Source organism: Homarus americanus, unplaced genomic scaffold (genome assembly GCF_018991925.1).
Source record: "Homarus americanus isolate GMGI-L3 unplaced genomic scaffold, GMGI_Hamer_2.0 scaffold5589, whole genome shotgun sequence".
Taxonomy (NCBI): Eukaryota; Metazoa; Arthropoda; class Malacostraca; order Decapoda; family Nephropidae; genus Homarus; species Homarus americanus.
The window spans coordinates 6,868,078-6,885,619 of NW_024736650.1; the positions used below are offsets into that span (position 1 = coordinate 6,868,078).

The following is a 17,542-nucleotide window of genomic DNA, read 5'->3' on the forward strand; positions in this document are numbered from 1 at the left end:
ATTTATTGATTGATATGAGGCGCCACCTAAAGTAGGAGCACAAGAGTTAAATGTGTGAATTTAAGATAAGGGTATTCCCAAATTCTATATAAATTTTCCATCAATAAGCATACATCTTACACCCCTAGCTTGCTCGAAGCCTGTGATAGCTAGGCTTGAAAATAATTTCCTAGTCCTCACAGGGCTACAAACTCTAGAAAATTGCCGATACAGTACCTCAAAACATCAGATTGGCACTTACACCCCTGCTTTAGGTGATGCTTTATATACAGTACTGTACTATGTTATGTACAGTATTCATACTAATAGTACAGTATATATACAATATAGAGTTTCTGACTTATTTCAGTACACTGATGTTACTGGATCTAACTTACTGTTATGACTGTGTAATAAGTAGGACAGGTTATGTGTGGTTATATTACACTGTTCTTATTTCACAATAGTAGATGCATCAATAGCAATTTCATATACTGTACTGAATAGTACAGTATCATAGTCTCTGGTCTACAAAGAAAACCAATTTACACAAAAATCAAATTGAATCTTTGCATAGTAACCATACTGATTACTGTATTGCTACAGGTATTAGTAACCGATATCACACTTACCTGAAAGTACAGTGACCACAAGCATATGGGCGGAGATCTGTGTGTGTACGGATGTGCTTCTTTAACATAGATGGTTTCTTACAGCGAATTCCACAAGTTTCACACACGTAGTTCCCTCGGCCACGACCCCTGACATATGTGTAGTCTTCACTGCTCTTGAAACCTCCTTCAAAAATTTTTACACGCTTGACTGAGCCACTATCTGATCTCCCTGCCTCATCATTCGTCTTATAAGAGTCTCGACTATCGTCCTCAGACTCTCGTTTTATTGATCCACTTCCTTCTGAGACACTTTGTTCAGACACTTTTGTACACGACTCTTCGCTTTTAATATCCATTTTCTCTTCATCCTTCACAATGTCTTCCTTTTCCTTATTCTTTTCTTTTTCTTCCTTAAACGTCCAATATGATGAATGAGTTTGAATTAAATTTAATTCTTTGGGTTTTGCAATAGTATATGCACGATCATACTTCCGCGATTCATATAATCCCATTCCCTGATACGGTGTTAACTTGAAAGGATTGTCTTCCGCTGGTTTTCTAATCTGCCAGTTAGAATACATAGATAGCTTAGGATCAGTTGATTGGGGTACATACATGGGCTGCTGTCTGTAGATACAACAAAAATAAGACTTTGTAGAAACTTTGTGCCCTAAATAAGTATAAGCTGACCCATTTAACAGCATCTGTACACAACTTTTTTTGGGTCGTGGAGTATCAGGGCTAACTAAAGTTGTACCAATCAAGGCAAGAGAAGATTTGGGCATAAATTGTTGAGGCTTCAGGGCCAGGAAATCTGGCCGTTTCCGTGGTGGAAGGAAGTCTTCTGAGTCAGAAGATTCCTCCTTGGAACAGTTTTCATAGTTTGATTCTTCAACCGGAACCAAAAACTTTTCAGAGGTTTTCTTTTCTTGACTTACTGACTCCGGTTTCGCCGGATGAATTCTTATTTCTGGATTAACTGTTCGTTCAGGAACTTTACCGATGACTGAAGACATTCTTGGTGATAAACGATGAGGGAGTTTTACCACATTTAAGGACTGACTGTGCTCCCTCACGGGACTTCTTGGAGGTTCTCTGGTTGCCTCTCTGTATTTTGGTATTGTGAGGTTTTTCTCCCTAGCAGTACTCATTAATGCTGGAAGTGATGGAATTGATGTGAGAGGTGCACTTGAGGTTATAGATGATGTAACAGGAGTGAAAGCCGTCATGGGACTTCTCTGAGCAGTAGGAGGGTGAGACTGCAACACACTGCCTTGTGAATAAGGTCCTGGGATCCCAGGGACATATGGCACCTTTTCATCTCCAACAGGTATAAGAGCAGGATAGCCAGCAGGGGGTAACTTACTGGGAGTTTTCTGGTGCTCTTTCTCCTTGTCTTTAACTAAAAGGTTTTTTGGTGCTCCAGTGCTGTCTCCTATACGAATATCATTTGAACCTCCATGCATAACACTGGATGAACCTGACGAACCTCCTGCTGCACTCACTGCAAAGCCACCAGGGGAGACCCTAGATGAAACTACTGGGGATCTAACAGTGTTTTGTTTGTGATTTCCTAAAATCCCCTGCATAAGGGAAGTCTGTCCATGAAGAAATGTTTGACCAGGGATGCGAGGAGGATAAGTTGAAAATGATAAACCCCCTAAGTCTGGAGTAGGAATCCCAGGGATGGCCAAGTTGGGAAGCTGAAGGTGAGGTGCATACTGTAGAAATGAAGGAGAAAATGCAAACTGGTTAGCTTCATTGTACATATTTGGGGGATGAGCTGCCTTTGGTACATTTTGTAAAAGAACAGACTGTTCACGATTCATTGATGAGCTCACTACGCTTGGAACAGTTTTGGTAGAAGATGTGCTGATTTGGTTTTCTACCTGGACCATTGTTCCCCCAGAGTTGAGGCCAGACTTGGCAATGGTCATCACCACTGAAGTTGGGGCAGACACTTCTGGCTTTGATACTCTGCCTCCCAACTGTTGTGGTGGAATGCAGATATCTAAACCTGGGCTTGATTGCTGGCTGGGGTCTATTCTCATGGTTTTCAACTCATTACCATCACAGATTTGAACCTCACCACCAAACAGTTGGTGGTTATTGAGTTTATTTTGTTTGTTCATATCATCCATAATCTTTAGCCCAGATTCAGACTTCATTCCTCCTTGCCCCTTAGAAGAAAAATTTGGTGAAAGAAACATTGATCTATCGTGTGACGTGATCTCAATGTCAGACATTTTTCTTTTCTTTGTAGGCGGTAAAGACCCATCTGGAGCTGATTTACTTCTATATACCTTTGGTGACATATCTAAATGATATCTTGAATCTTCCTCTGAGCCTCGCCTATGTATAGTTTCCCCAGTTGATGATCCTCTTGATGATGAACGCTCACGGTCATGTTGGTCCATGTACTCAGGCTTTTTTTGTAGATCTAAAGCTACATCTTGCTCTCCAGGCCATCTTCCCCCATCACCACTTTTAGTAGAATCTGGGGTACCTCTTTCACTTCCTGGTCTCTGTCCACAGTAATGTCGGATATGAATTTCTAATTCCTCAGGACTTCGACAAGGGATTCTGCATCGCAAACATGTGTATGGTCCAATTTCCCCATGGGAAACGACTTGATTGGCAATCCTTGCACGCTCTTGTCTCTCTAGGTTTAAATCAATGGCACCAGTAATACCAGCACGAGCAGTTAAAAGAAGGTTTTTTATAACAGAGCCCTCCGGATTTTGTGGATGCTGACGCAGAAGAGCTGGATCATCATGTGGCATTACTCGACTTTTGGACAAGTCTCGCACAACACTGGGGCCCTCAGAGATGCACCTCTTGCGTGCTCCATCTGTCAAACTGAAGTCCACCATAGTCACATGAGAGGCAGTGAAGGCAGGTGCAGGCTGAGAATAAGAGGTAGTAAGTCCTTGTGATGATATGGAAGGTTTGGAAGCACTGATGGGGGTGACTGTGGGCTGAGCAAGAGGCAGGTGTGGGTTGGGTGGAAGACTGGGGCTGTACGAAGACTGTGGTTCAACCATTATAGCCTCAGCATTGATGGAATGCCTTCGTTCTCGAGGAAGGGGCTGTGTAGGACCTGAACCTGCAGGAGGGGGACCAGTAGTAGTAGGTTTAGAATTTTTTATGCCTGTATCTGCAAGACTATATCTCCGACTTTTACCACTGCCTGACCCATCACTCTCACTTGATGAAGAGCCAAGACTGGATTGACGCCGGTAACGTCGTGACCACAGTGGATTGTGGGTCTCCACAATGGCTTGGTTTTCAACAATCAGTTTAGTGATATGTTGTCCTACTAACTCTGGACTTGGAGACTTCATACCTTTCCAAAGTGGGCTTGTAGTCTGAGAGATTACTACAGAGTTACGCTGACCAGACATTGTTCCTTCATCTTTTCTATTTCCAGCCCGAATTTCAATTGGAGGAAAGCACTGCTTGGAGGCATTGGCAGGGCCTGGGGAATGAGAACTGGGACTGGAGTGAGCACCTTGACTGGGATGGTTGGGATTGGAGGCAGCATGGATCTGATATGTTGATGAGTTGATGGTATTACTGTCAAATGTAGTGACATCCTGAGGTGGGGTTGACTGCTGTCTTTGGATGGGCGGTGAGAGTCCCTTAGATATACTTTCTTCCTGAAGGGAATACTGAGCACGGACACGAAATTTAGGTTTGTATATAAAATTTCCTCGATCTTTCCCAGACTCTTCATGATATAACCTTGTGGCCTCTGATGTGCTTGTATAATCAACCTGTTGATCCCTAGCAGACATATGAGCCACAGTAAAGTCAGCAGGTTGGCACTGTTGGCCATCTTCTCGACTGGGGCATCTAGAGCCTTCATCTCCATCAACATCGAGGTTGTCACTAGATTCTATTGTTCCATCACTGCCTTCTTGTAACCCACCATCACATCTAAGGGCATGAGCTCGGGATCTAGTGTGCTTCAAGTAGTTGCTTTTGGTTTTAAAGGCTACACAACATTGGTCGCAGCTATAAGGCCGCTCATTGGTGTGTGTGCGGATGTGTTTATCCAACACTGAGGGCTTGGCACATCCCACTCCACAATACTTACATTTGTACTTCCCACCATTGTTACCACTATTCTTTTTCTTACCATCATCAGATTCCAGAGGAAAATGACCAGTATGTCCAGAAATGTGATTTGGTGTTTGAGAGGACAAAATTCCATTGATAGGAGAGGGAGTTCCTTCTATTGATACTATCGAGGCTTTTGTAGGAATTGCCAAAGTTTCGGTCTTCCCATTCTTTCCAGTCTCTTCTTGATGCAGCTGCTGTTTTTCCACAGTGTCACAGGCCTCAATTTGGGCCCGTTTGAACTTTTTGTGTGTATAGGTGACATTGCCTGTAGGGTTCATGGGGGACGTGCACGTGATCACACCCATGAGACGCATGCAGAAGACACAATCCTCGGCATCTCTCTCATCTTACGGCTCCATGGTATTTTCGAGCAGGCTAAAATTCATCTGTAATGGAGGAAGTGTTTCAACATCAGGAAGTAAAACAAAAAGTGATCACCTGATAGCTAGACAACCCAACTGATTCCACCTGATGATTCAACACCCTAACACTGCCTGAGGAGGAGAGGCTAGTTTAAGTTAGTCTAATCATCAGGTGAAATAAACTGATGTGTCTAAATCTTCATGTAATCCATAAGAACATAAGAATGGAGAAAACTGCAGCAGGTCTATTGGCCCATACTGGGTAGTCCCATTTACACCTAACCCCTATCGCTCATATATCCATCCAACTTACGTTTGAAGCTATCCAGCATATTCGAGTTAATGATGATGTTTGGTAACTTGTTCCACTCATCCATTTCTCTATTTACAACCAATGTTTACCTATCTCGTGCCTAAGTCTAAATTTGTCTAATTTAAAACCATTGCTACGAGTTCCATCCTGGTTGGATAGTTTGAGTACCTTTGTTATATCACCTTTGTTTAGCCCTGACTTACATTTATACACCTGAATCATATCGCCCCTCAGCATACGTCTCTTGAGGGAGCGCAAATTCAGATGCTTTAACCTGTCTCTGTACTCAAAGTTCCAAATGCCCAGGATTAGTCTTGTCATTCTCCTCTGAATTCTTTCGAGGGATTCTATATCCATTCTGTAGTACGGTGAACAGAAATGAACTGTGTAATCCAAGTGAGGTCTCACAAGCGCATGATATAGTTTTAGGATGACCTCGCTAGTCTTGTAACTAACACTCCTTTGTATGAACCTAAGTACTTTGTTAGTCTTGTTTCGAGCAAATACACATTGTTTACTTGGTTTAAGATTCCTTTAACGTTGTTAAAGAGAAAACCAACTGTGAAGTTGGTTTTCTCTTTAACAACGTTGTTCATCTGATATCTGGTTTCTCTGTTTGCATTTCCTAGACTAAGCACTTTACATTTGTCCACATCAAATTTCATCTGCTATTTTTCAGACCATGCAAAAAATTTGTTTTGATCTTCCTATAGTTTTGTGGAGTCCTGGTCAGATTTAATTACATGCCCTATTTTAGTGGCATCAGCAAAATTACTTATGTTGCTGTCTAAGCCCATATCTGTCACTTATGTATAAAATAAATAGTAATGGTCCAAGTACTGAGCCTTGGGGTACTCCACTAGTGACGTTATCCCAATTGGATTCAGTGTCGTTAATGCTTACTCGCTGTTTTAAAGCCAAATAGTGTTCCTGATGATGACAATACAGATGTTAATACAATTCAAACTAATTTTCCTATGAAATAGAGGAACTAGGATACATTATCAATGAGAAAGAGCAAAAACATACATTGTTATCTACCAAGAGAGATTAACACCACATGAATATTTTAGTGGCAGTCAAGGTGTAAGTGTACACAAGCCTTGGGTGTAGTGGTGAAGCTGTAGGTGTACACAAGACTTGGGTGTAGGGGTGAGGCTGCAGGTGTACACTAGACTTGGGTGTAGTAAAGCTGTAGGTGTACACTAGACTTGGGTGTAGTAAAGGTGCAGGTGTACACTAGACTTGGGTGTAGTAAAGCTGTAGGTGTATACTAGACTTGGGTGTAGTGGTGGAGCTGCAGGTGTGCATATAATTAGGATATAATGGATTATGTGGTGGTAATGCACGAGACTGACCATGGCAGCAGTAGCAACAGCAGCAGCAGCGGTGGCGGCAGCAGCAGCAGCAGCAGTGGAAATGCAGGGGCAACAGCTGGTCATCACCATGGCCTCTGCCTCAATCTGTAACATAAATCCCAGTATGAATATCTTACCACACAAATAGCTTGCAGCATCGTGAATACAGGTATATTTGTATACAGATTACAAATGAGTATGGAAGTGGATCCCAGAAGTCTGATGGCCTAGAAGGAACAGTGTGAATACAGAACACTGAAGATAAAGTCTGTGGCACACATGGATACAGACAATATAGGTGGCACTGCACTCTACTGCCTCACATGGCGCTAGGTAGTCATTCTGATGCTAGATTGACTGGGGGAATTCCTAACAATGGCCAGCTGCATCGGATAAGGAGGCAAGTGCCTACATTCAACTGCCATGGACTCAAGGCTCTTACAAGAAACAAGGTACAAGTGCTTAGTTATTAAAAATGGGTATGCGCAGGCCAATGAAACCTCTCGGTTATGGAAAAGTGCAAATTACAAGGCATCCCAATATATTTCGCCTTCAAACAGCATATATATGAGAGCATGGTCTATGAGGCTACTACTGGATATTTATGGTTATCTTGGTTACTTATCTCATGGAGGAATCAAACAGAGAAAAAATAAGACAGAGAGACTAACAGATAAACAGAAAATTAGTTTATGAAAATAACCCTCCAAGCACAGGGGGCCAGAGGGCAAAAAGTGGCATTTGACGTCTGACCTTTGATGCAAGGTTCCTGGTAATGCGAACAATGTTTGGTTTCTACGTATGGTTAGCTATCTTTGTTGGTAAAGAATCAAGTGGAGAAAAAAGTCAGCATCCACACATATCACCAGGATAGGCAGTGTCGTCAAAATCCCGAGTATCCGAGCCCTAGTTTTGTAATGTGTGTGTCTATCGTTATATGTATATACTGTTACTTACCACCCAGTAAAAGAAGCTATGTTCCAGTCTCAAAATTGAAATATTGTACAGTACAGTATTACGTTCGTGCCCCCTGCTGGCAAAGTATCCTCACTTCACTGTCTGCTAATATTCCCTTCCAGTCATCTACTCTAAAACCATATAAAATGATATTGCCTGGTTGGTGTGTGATGATTAGCACCTGCAGGTTACCATTTATCACCCATTTTATTTTCCCAGGGCAGATTTGCTAGTCGAAAGAGGTAATGTTTTGGCAGTTTGGCCTAAGTGATCCTCGAGAGAGAGACTTTTTTTTTTTTTTTTATTGGGCACCTCCCTACTTCCTTGTGTAAGGTGAAGTGCAGAAGCGTTTACAGTGCCCAACAGGGAAGCATGCTAAGTTCATGCTTGCCTTTATGTCTCATGAGTTAAGGGCGTAGAAGCCTGAAGAGTCAGTGGTTTATGTCATCAAGTTATTGGAAGCTCCAACAACTTGTCCCTGAATACGAATTCGCAACTTTCGACTTACACCAGGTGCCTACTTTACTGCTAGGTGAACAGGGACTAATGGGGGCTAGGAAGTATATCCAAACAACTTCCACCGGCCCGGGAATCGAACCCGTGACATCTCGCTTGCGAGGCAAGAACGGTACCGCTTCTTCCACCGATCCCCCGGTGTGTGTGTGTGTGTGTGTGTGACTCGCGCTCAAGGTCAAGTGAGGGGGACACTGATGGTTGACAGGGGGTGACTCATTTAACCTGACAAGGATTTTACGCAACTTTATTATACTCGGCACTCAAGAGTGAACACAAGTATCAAGTCTAGAGAAGTAATGTGTCAGAAGGCATTATATATTGCGACTTTAAAAATAGTATCATCTTCACGGATAATGAAGGTTAAGGATTTGCCCTGCTTACACTATAATTATACTAAAATATCGCTCAAATTATCCTGGCCCAATAATTGTGTATCATCATCACGAATATACAAATGTGGCGTTATGTTCATGAATCTATTACTAAGCGATGAAGGTGTGCCATGACACTCATTTATAACACCGTCATGAGTGATGCCCCGTCCCACATACACCCCCCCCCCCACTCGACATTCATGCCCCACTAGCAACATGTATGGCCCCAGCCCTCAACATCCTTCCCACACAACTGAATCATTCACATTCACACGCTGTGAATGACTCCATCCTTCACCATCCCTCACTACTGTAAAACATTCACGCCTCACTTTATGAATGGTGGCCACCAAACAACTTCCCTCCTTACCCACTCATTCATAGCTTCCCTTATGAATATCGGCGGGGCACGACACGGCTCCCCCTCCCGCTTCACAATCATTCATCAGGTGGCTGCGCGCTGCCCCTCCGCCCACACGCTTGTCTCTAGGGCCATGGCGGCAGGTGGGCGGCTCCACGCATCATTCCACATATTGGCCATAACTACCACTCGTCTAGACGGTAATGCTGGAGTCAGCAGTTCTCGCCCTCGCCACAACCTCCCTCACTCTTGCCCCCAAATTTTGTAATATGTAACACTAAATTATTCAGCGTTTTTTGTATAATTTTGAGGGTAAAATTTTAGGGTTGTGTATGTACTACCAAATTAGAGTCAGTAAGTAAAATTCTGCTACCTGATTATATATTTACATAATCAGATACAACCAGAACAGGAACATAACTACTACTACCAAACCGTACGTAAAGTATGTTCTGGCCTTAACTGTTGCTTGTTTACAAGCTGCCAGAATACCGTACTGGATATGTGTTCAGCATGACCAGGCATGGTTTAGTAATACGAGTATCATGTTACGTTAACATAACATACTGAACCTACCCTCACCTCGCCTTAATTAATGTGTTCTTTATCATCTTTAAGTACAAGTTTCCTTCCACTACAGACAGTGTCGAATGAGCAAGATATAGTGCAAACCGCGGGCGGCAGACAACTGTGAAACTTGAGCTCAAAAACAATAGTGACACTCCTAAATATTAAATTCGGCCTTAATAACTAATGGATAATTAAAAAAGATCACCTATATACCCTGCGCCTGTTACGTTCTTACACTACACGTATACTGCACTGTACAATATAGGTGTACCTTAAGCATCATTACCCAGTCCTCGACAGACGACCAATATACAACTACTGTATAAGCAGACTGATGACACATAATATTTTTTGATTCCTTCTTCGTTGATTACCACTAGGATATAAACACTATAAATTGTACAAAAAGTACCTGAATAATATATAAAGTATATCGACCCGTGATGTCGGGCAATTCCACACTGCAGCCCACCCAGGTCCAGCGATCGACCAACCGAAAACAGCGAGTACTAATTTATGTTAAACAACTAACCCTACGTCTAACTAACCCTTAACCAGAGGATTTAATAATAAACTATGGAATTCATATATAACCGGAAATACATTTAGAATCCTTAGGTAAAAGAATGAACATACCGGCATATTTGAATCATTATTTATTTACCAACGATATCAATATCTTGTTAATAACATATATCTTATTTTGTATGAAAATAAACGAATCTATAAACTTTGGTTGTCGAAATCGATACAGAGAGGAATTAAAGAAGCAAGCGTCATCCTTCAGACACTGGAACTGTACTAAGAATGGTTGCTTTCAGGCAACCGGTATGATCCTGTTAAAGTATAATATAAATGATCACTATACTACTTAGAACCCTCACTGCAGTTACCAAGAGTCGGTGGTCAAAACATAAAATCGTAATAAAAGTATGTCTCGTTCTTAAATTCCGGATTTAAAACAATTTAAATACTGTATAAACAACAAATTCCCGAAAATTCCGTCTAAAATAAAAAACTCTCCTAAAATGTTTTCGCGACTAAATGTCAGGTCTTGATAGAGTATGTCATCCTGGCAATTTTTTCTCAGAATTCGTTGGGGAGGAAGGTGTTTCCTAGTAGAGCGACAGGATGCAAGCGAAGGCCAGCCTAGTATGTACTGTTCCTCCATTGTTACGAAGCTAAATCGAACACCAGACCGTGGATGAATGCTAGTATATTCAGAAGGAAATTTTGGAGTAAATATTCGTTTAATGGCTATGGCTCCATTTTGTTGAGATAAAAAAACTATTCTCATAATTTCAACTACCAAATCAGTCGAAACTAATTAACCAAATAAGAAAATTTTGCCGCAGCCATAAAACGAATATTAATCACTTTATTTTACCTAAGGCTGTAAATAAATACTTGACTTTTTCTTATTTATTCACCAATCTTAAACCTCTCAACATTACTCCTTTGTCTTCGCATCTCTAGCATACTTACCCAACCATCCAAGAATATGGTAAGCAACTCTGGTTAGCGACATATCTTCATCCTAATTTCCATAATGAACTGTTTCACTCATCTCTTCTCACTCTCCCGCCAAAAACGTCCTGACAACACTCAACAACTTACCATTTCCCTCACACGTATTTTTTTTCATTGCTTTCCTATTTACTCTGCCATTTACTGTTTTTTCTCTAATCCAATATACACTTATTTTGTTATAAGTATCTCAATTATAACTTGTATCATACACTTTCGCTGGTATAATCAAGAAGAAAGTTCCTATTTAACTTTTTTTTTACACTATTTTTGTTACGTTTTCCTTTTAAACATCTAATATACTATTGGGATAGCCGTGTGTCCGTCTGTCTGTCTGTGTGTCTGTTCTGGGCAGCCGAAATGGCACAATCGTTTTTCATCAAACTTGGTGGAAAAATCGCAAAAAAATTGTAGAGTGGAACAAACCTGGTCCCATGTCGATGGTGTCTTTAGGAAGGCATTAATTAACCATTTTATTAACGCTGGTAAACAATGCAAGTCTACGGACTTAGCACACCCTCACAAGTCTACGGACTTGGCGCACCCTCATTCGATGTACGCTGTCTGCCGGACAGCGGTTGCGCTCTAGCCAAGCAAGAGCATTCAAACTTTCACCGGGCACGAAGGGCCCACATTCACTTGTAGCAACTATATACATTCTCTGTCATTCTCTTGTTATCGTTCCCATTATCGTCACTATCAACTGCTGTCCTTCTTATCCTTTTAATAGTGACTTCATCTACTTTGTGCCTTACAGCATTCTTGAGCTTACCAACTCTTCCTCCTTTACCAATCTTTCTTTTGTTCTGACTCTAGGTTACTCACTGCATCATGGCACAAACAGGAAAATCTCTCTCTCTCTCTCTCTCTCTCATGCTACTACGTATATAAGTTTGCTCAGAATATTCACACCTTTTACTCCCTCTTTTTTTTTAACTCTTACTCCCATTACTTGTCTTGGTTTGTTTACTATATTTCGTTCCCTTCAGAACAATTTATTCTTCTCCTGAAAACCATGACATAAATATTCCTTCATCTGTACATTTATTGTTCGTTGACATTCCATTATTTTTTGTCTTCTTCTGATTCCACTGTACTTCTCCCTTCTATTGTATTATTTTCTAGCGTTATTCTTCCTACTAGTGATCATATGACACACACACACACACACACACACACACACACTAGGTATATGTCAGTTCTACATCACGTTACTGTCACAGGTGTTCCATATATGTGTGTGTGTGTTTTCCAGCCCACCACGAGACCAACAGAGCAAGAAGCCTAGTGTTTCAGTCCACATCGATAGCAACACAACAAGCCAGTGTGACGTGCGTGTAAGACCTTTCCACCCAACACCTTTATTATAACTAGAGAGGTTCACTAAGTAGCGTACAGTACTTCCACGCACCAGTGTTGACAGATAATACTGCCCACGAATGTTCGGTGTCAAAATGGTATGATTATAAAGTTCCGGTGGTGTTCTTTTTAGCTAGGATAACTATTTTTAACTAGTAACCTCATTTTTTAGAGCACGCACGCACGCACGCACACACACACACACACATGTTTGTTTGTACTGTAAAAAGATTATATAAAAGAGCTTAAAGAATAATTTATTATATTTAACACAATACCGTATATAACAAACCGCCTGATACGGGGGGAGGAAGGAAGAGGGAAAGAGGATGGAAGGGGGAAAGAGGAAGGCAGGGAGGGGAAGAGGAAGGGAGGGAGGGAGAAAGGAAGGGGAGAGGGGGGGGGAGAAGAAGGGAGGGAAGGAGGCTAAACCAGCCACTTCTCACAACTGATGACGAGTAAGGAAAACTGTTTCAGGGAATTACCGAGTGACGACTTGAAGCGACTGTGACTACACAATCTTAGATAAGAATGCCCTCCGTGCCAGCGTAAACAATCAACAATCTCTCTCTCTCTCTCTCTCTCTCTCTCTGGGAGAGTACAGTATCATAACTGACTATTTTTGAAAACGTATTGATTCATATTCCGTTTAGGTTTGAGTACATTATACACTACAATCTGAGATCTAGTGGGGGTTATGATTATTATTATTATTATTATTATTATTATTATTATTATTATTATTATTATTATTATTATTATTATTATTTGTTGTGGGTAAATGGTGCAGGCACCCGTGTCATGTACCACGTCGTAAGGGTGCCGAATAATTTTGTGGGTGCACAGTTCGTTTATATATATATATCACTGACTCATCATCAACATAGCCACGTTCAATAAGTTGAATCATGACGTTGCACTTTGTTTTCCTTTTTTGTGGGTTTTTCCCGTTTCCGTGCAGGACCTCAATGACCATACACAACTAAGCGTGGGGCTGGTCTTTGTTTGCTGGCAGAACGTGAAGAGTATACTGTATACCCAAACCCTATTGCTCATATATCCAGCCAACCTCTGCTTGAAGCTATCCAGCGTACAGTATTCGATTTAATGATAATGTTTGGTAACTTGTTCCACTCATACACTACTCTATTTCCAAGCCAATGTTTACCTATTTCGCGCCTAAATCTAAATTTGTCTAATTTAAAACCATCGTTACGAGTTCGCTCCTGGTTGGATACTTTGAGTACCTTTGTTATATCACCTTTGTTTATCCCTGACTTCCAATTTCACACCTCTATCATATCGCCCCTCACTCTACGTCTCTCGAGGGAGTGCAAATTAAGATGCTTTAACCTGTCTCTATACTCAAGGTTCCTAATACCCGGGATTAGTCTTGTCATTCTTCTCTGAATTCTTTCCAAGGATTCTATATCCATTCTGTAATACGGTGACCTGAATTGAACTGCGTAATCCAAGTGAGGTCTCACAAGCGCAAGATATAGTTTTAGGATAACCTCGCTAGTCTTGTAACTAACACTCCTTTGTAAAATGAACCCAAGTACTTTATTAGTCTTGTTTCGAGCAAATACACATTGTTTATACTAGGTTTAAAATTCCTACTTATCATTACTCCTAAATCTTTCTCGCAGTCAGATTTCTCTATAACACACACACGCCCCGATGAGATTACACGGGCTTATATTTCCTAATCTCCGTAGTCAAAACACCAACATTAAGAGGACATCAGAGGCTTGGATGGGGTGGACATAGGGATATGCTCAACGGGCTGCGGAAATTATACTAAGTCTCTTAACTACTTCAATCACCAATGAGGTCAAATCGAAATTCATATTCTTTTAACGTAGGTCTTCAAAAGTAACAATTAAACGAGTGTGTAATGTCGATAGCCATCCCCTATTCTGTGTGATAACTCTTCCTAATTAGTTCTGGCGGAGAGATTCAGCCCATCACAAAGACCACTTTTTTTATATCGTGGTTAGGACTGCAATTAACTGTTCTGCATTTCAATATTCCGTTATTACCAGATCTTTTTTATACCTTTCGAAGTACGTGAGATCGGAAAACAAATTAGACCAGATGTGAGGAGTGCTTCAACCAATCAGAATACAGAATAGTCATGTAAAATGAGCATGGAGAGACCGTTAACCAATCGGAACACAAGTGAGCATGGAGATACCGTCCACCAATCAGAACACAAAATAGCCAAATAAATTGAGCATGGGGAGACCGTCAACCAATCAGAACAAAGAATAACAAAAGAACTACCGTATCACAGCAAATCTACGTTCAAAAATTCTACTGATATCCAAAGAACTTTACCTCGATACCGTAAATCCAAGATGGCTACCACACCAACCACGACGTAGGCGGAAAACAAAAACATAACACAAATAATAACAATAATAACAATAATAACAATAATAATAATAACAAATAATAAACTGATATAAAAATTAAAGAACAGCCATGAAAGTCACCCATTACCGACTTATAAGAAGCAGTTAATGTTCTTTAAGTTAAGGGCTTTTAAGAACATTATTATATAAAATTACATTAAAATTTGAGTTAGAGGAAAAAAAATTCTACTAGACCCTTAACTTCAGTAATGCAGATATTCAAGATGGCTGCCGTAGCGATCACAATTATTGAATATTGAAATAAAATAAAACTCCTCGGACTCTTTCAGCTCTATTCTCAGTATCAAGTTTCAGGAAAATGTACTCAAGATTTCTAAGAAAAGGGCGGTGAGCATGCGTGACACACACACACACACACACACACACACACACACACACTTACTTACTTGAGCTGTGAGGAGGATGGAATCGGTACACCAGCGTGAAATAATAAGTTATGGTTTTACGAACACTAAAGAGACAACACCTTAGTGAACCTCAACCCTCTCCCAGGAACCATCTGACCATACCCCCCCCTCCTCCCACACACACACTCTCCCCACTCATACACACACCCCCCACACACACATACGTACACCCACCCACTCACACAACCCTCCCCACACACACCCTCCCATCCCACACATAACCTAAACTATTCACGCACCCACCTACACACACCCACACACACTCTCACCATCAACCGGCAAAAATGGGGTCAAGCGGACACACCTGTTTTCCGACACCAGGTAATGAGGTGTTATGAGTGGCTCGACTAGGGAGGCCTTGGTCAGTGGGGCAGGGTAGTGGGAGAAAGGTGGGAGAGGTGGGAGGGACGTAGAGGGTGGGAGGTGTGGGGGTTGGAGTGGGAGGTGGAGGGTTGGAGTGGGAGGTGGGGGGTTGGAGGGAGGGGGGTTGGAGGGGAGGTGTGGGGGGGGAGGTGGAGGGTTGGAGTGGGAGGTGTGGGGGTTGGAGTGGGAGGTGGAAGGTTGGAGTGGGGGTTGGAGTGGGAGGTGGAGGGTTGGAGTGGGAGGTGGAGGTTGATTGTGGGGGCTCCTTCTCCCTCTGCTCAACACATACCTGCAAAGATAAACACAACTATTAATACCACAATAGAGAAAAGTATATTACATACACACATATTGACAACACTGAAGGTATACACACATTGTTAAGTCATACACACATACTTACAACAAAAAAAGTATAAACACACTACTGCCAACAATCTGGAGTAGGTCTACACCCAGTACTGACAACACACACACACACACACACACACACACACACACACACACACACACACACGTTGTACTAAACTATTTGAAAATCTTGTGCCAATGTCTACTTGAATGAAAGGTGGTACAGACAGACATACAATCCTACAACAGACACCATAAGCCACACAAGTTGGAAGCCTCATACATGGTGTATGGTGTGTAGGTGTGTAATGTGGTGTGGTGTGTAATGTAGGATTACCCTGGCTGTACTGTTGTCTCTCTGCCATTAAGGACACTTTGGTGTATATACAGTAACTGGCAACATACAGTTTGTAAATAACGTTAATATCACCATTACTATTATTATTATTATTATTATTATTATTATTATTATTATTATTATTATTATTATTATTACACTATAGTAACTAATACACATACGTAATATAAACACGAAAGACAAAAGAATAATAATTAAAGAACAACAATAACAACGAAACACCACATTACTCGCGAGGGCCGCCAACGATGTGTCAACAGTGTGTGGTAAGGGATACGAACCCACATAAGGCAGGGCCGTATAAAAACAAAACAAGTCTTTTCCTCGAATGACGGGTTCGAAATGGGAATAGAGAATTATACTATCCGTACATTTTACTTCCTAGAAACCTGCAGTGAGTGGAAACGTAACAGTCTTCGTTAATTGAGTAAAAAAATTTTTATCTGTCATTATTATCGAATCCCATGAAGATTAGTCACTATATACTACCTGAAGGGGTTAGGTTAAGGTGAGATAAGCTAGGGGTTCCTAATCGTCATGTGATCCATTATATTCTCACGGTACGAGAAAAAAAATATCCATGAGTTTGGTCAATCAGGAGGAGCTGGCACTGGGAGGAACAGATGTCAAAGGTCGCTTATACAACAGACTACGACTTCCCTCCTCCCCCCTGTCCCCCCACCACTATATTTAACAGTGTTTATCTCCTGGTTTTAACTTACGTTCACATTATACGCTAATTCAGACGCTGTACAGTGAAAGAAATGAATGAATGAAAGAATGAATGAACGCCACAAATGCTACAGTCTGCTGGTACAATGACTCTACAGCACCTCTAAAGTGGCCCTCGTCAGCTGAGGCCACACACACACACACACACACACACACTATGTGGGTGGTAGCGGGTGGGCGGCGCCATCCCTCCCCTAGGCCACCTGTCACCGTGGTGGGATGGGGGTGGATGCTGAGGGTGTGGGGACATGAGGGCGTGGGGGAATATGTTGAGGGTGTGGGCGTGCAGTGGGCGTGAAGAGAATAAAGTGTGTGTGTGTGTGTGTGTGTGTGTGTGTGTGTGTGTGTGTGTGTGTCCTTGAGCATGACGAGAGAGGCACGGCCCCAACACACACCCCCCCCTCCTACCCCCTCACACCTCCTGCCCTCCTCACCCTCCCACCCCCCTACCCCTCCCCTCCTCACCTCCCTCCTCCCG

General features: G+C 41.8%; 1 protein-coding gene across 6 annotated transcripts in view; it reads right to left on the reverse strand.

Annotated features, from left to right (window-relative positions):
- Positions 1-15,632, reverse strand: part of LOC121872325 — a 38,225-nt gene extending 22,593 nt beyond the window's left edge. For 2 of the 6 annotated variants that reach the window (XR_006090067.1, XM_042375047.1), the window contains exons 1-3: positions 15,565-15,629; positions 6,752-6,856; positions 612-5,104 (exon numbers count right to left, since the gene is read on the reverse strand). Coding sequence is in view for 5 of the 6 variants with exons in the window: in XM_042375047.1 (XP_042230981.1) it covers positions 612-5,032 (4,421 nt within the window). In the remaining variant the exon portion in view is untranslated. Of the gene's footprint in view, positions 1-611; positions 5,105-6,751; positions 6,857-15,564 lie in introns of all 6 variants that reach the window. The other 4 variants (XM_042375046.1, XM_042375048.1, XM_042375049.1 and 1 more) reach the window with 3 other exon arrangements.
- Between the last annotated feature and the right edge of the window lie 1,910 nt (positions 15,633-17,542).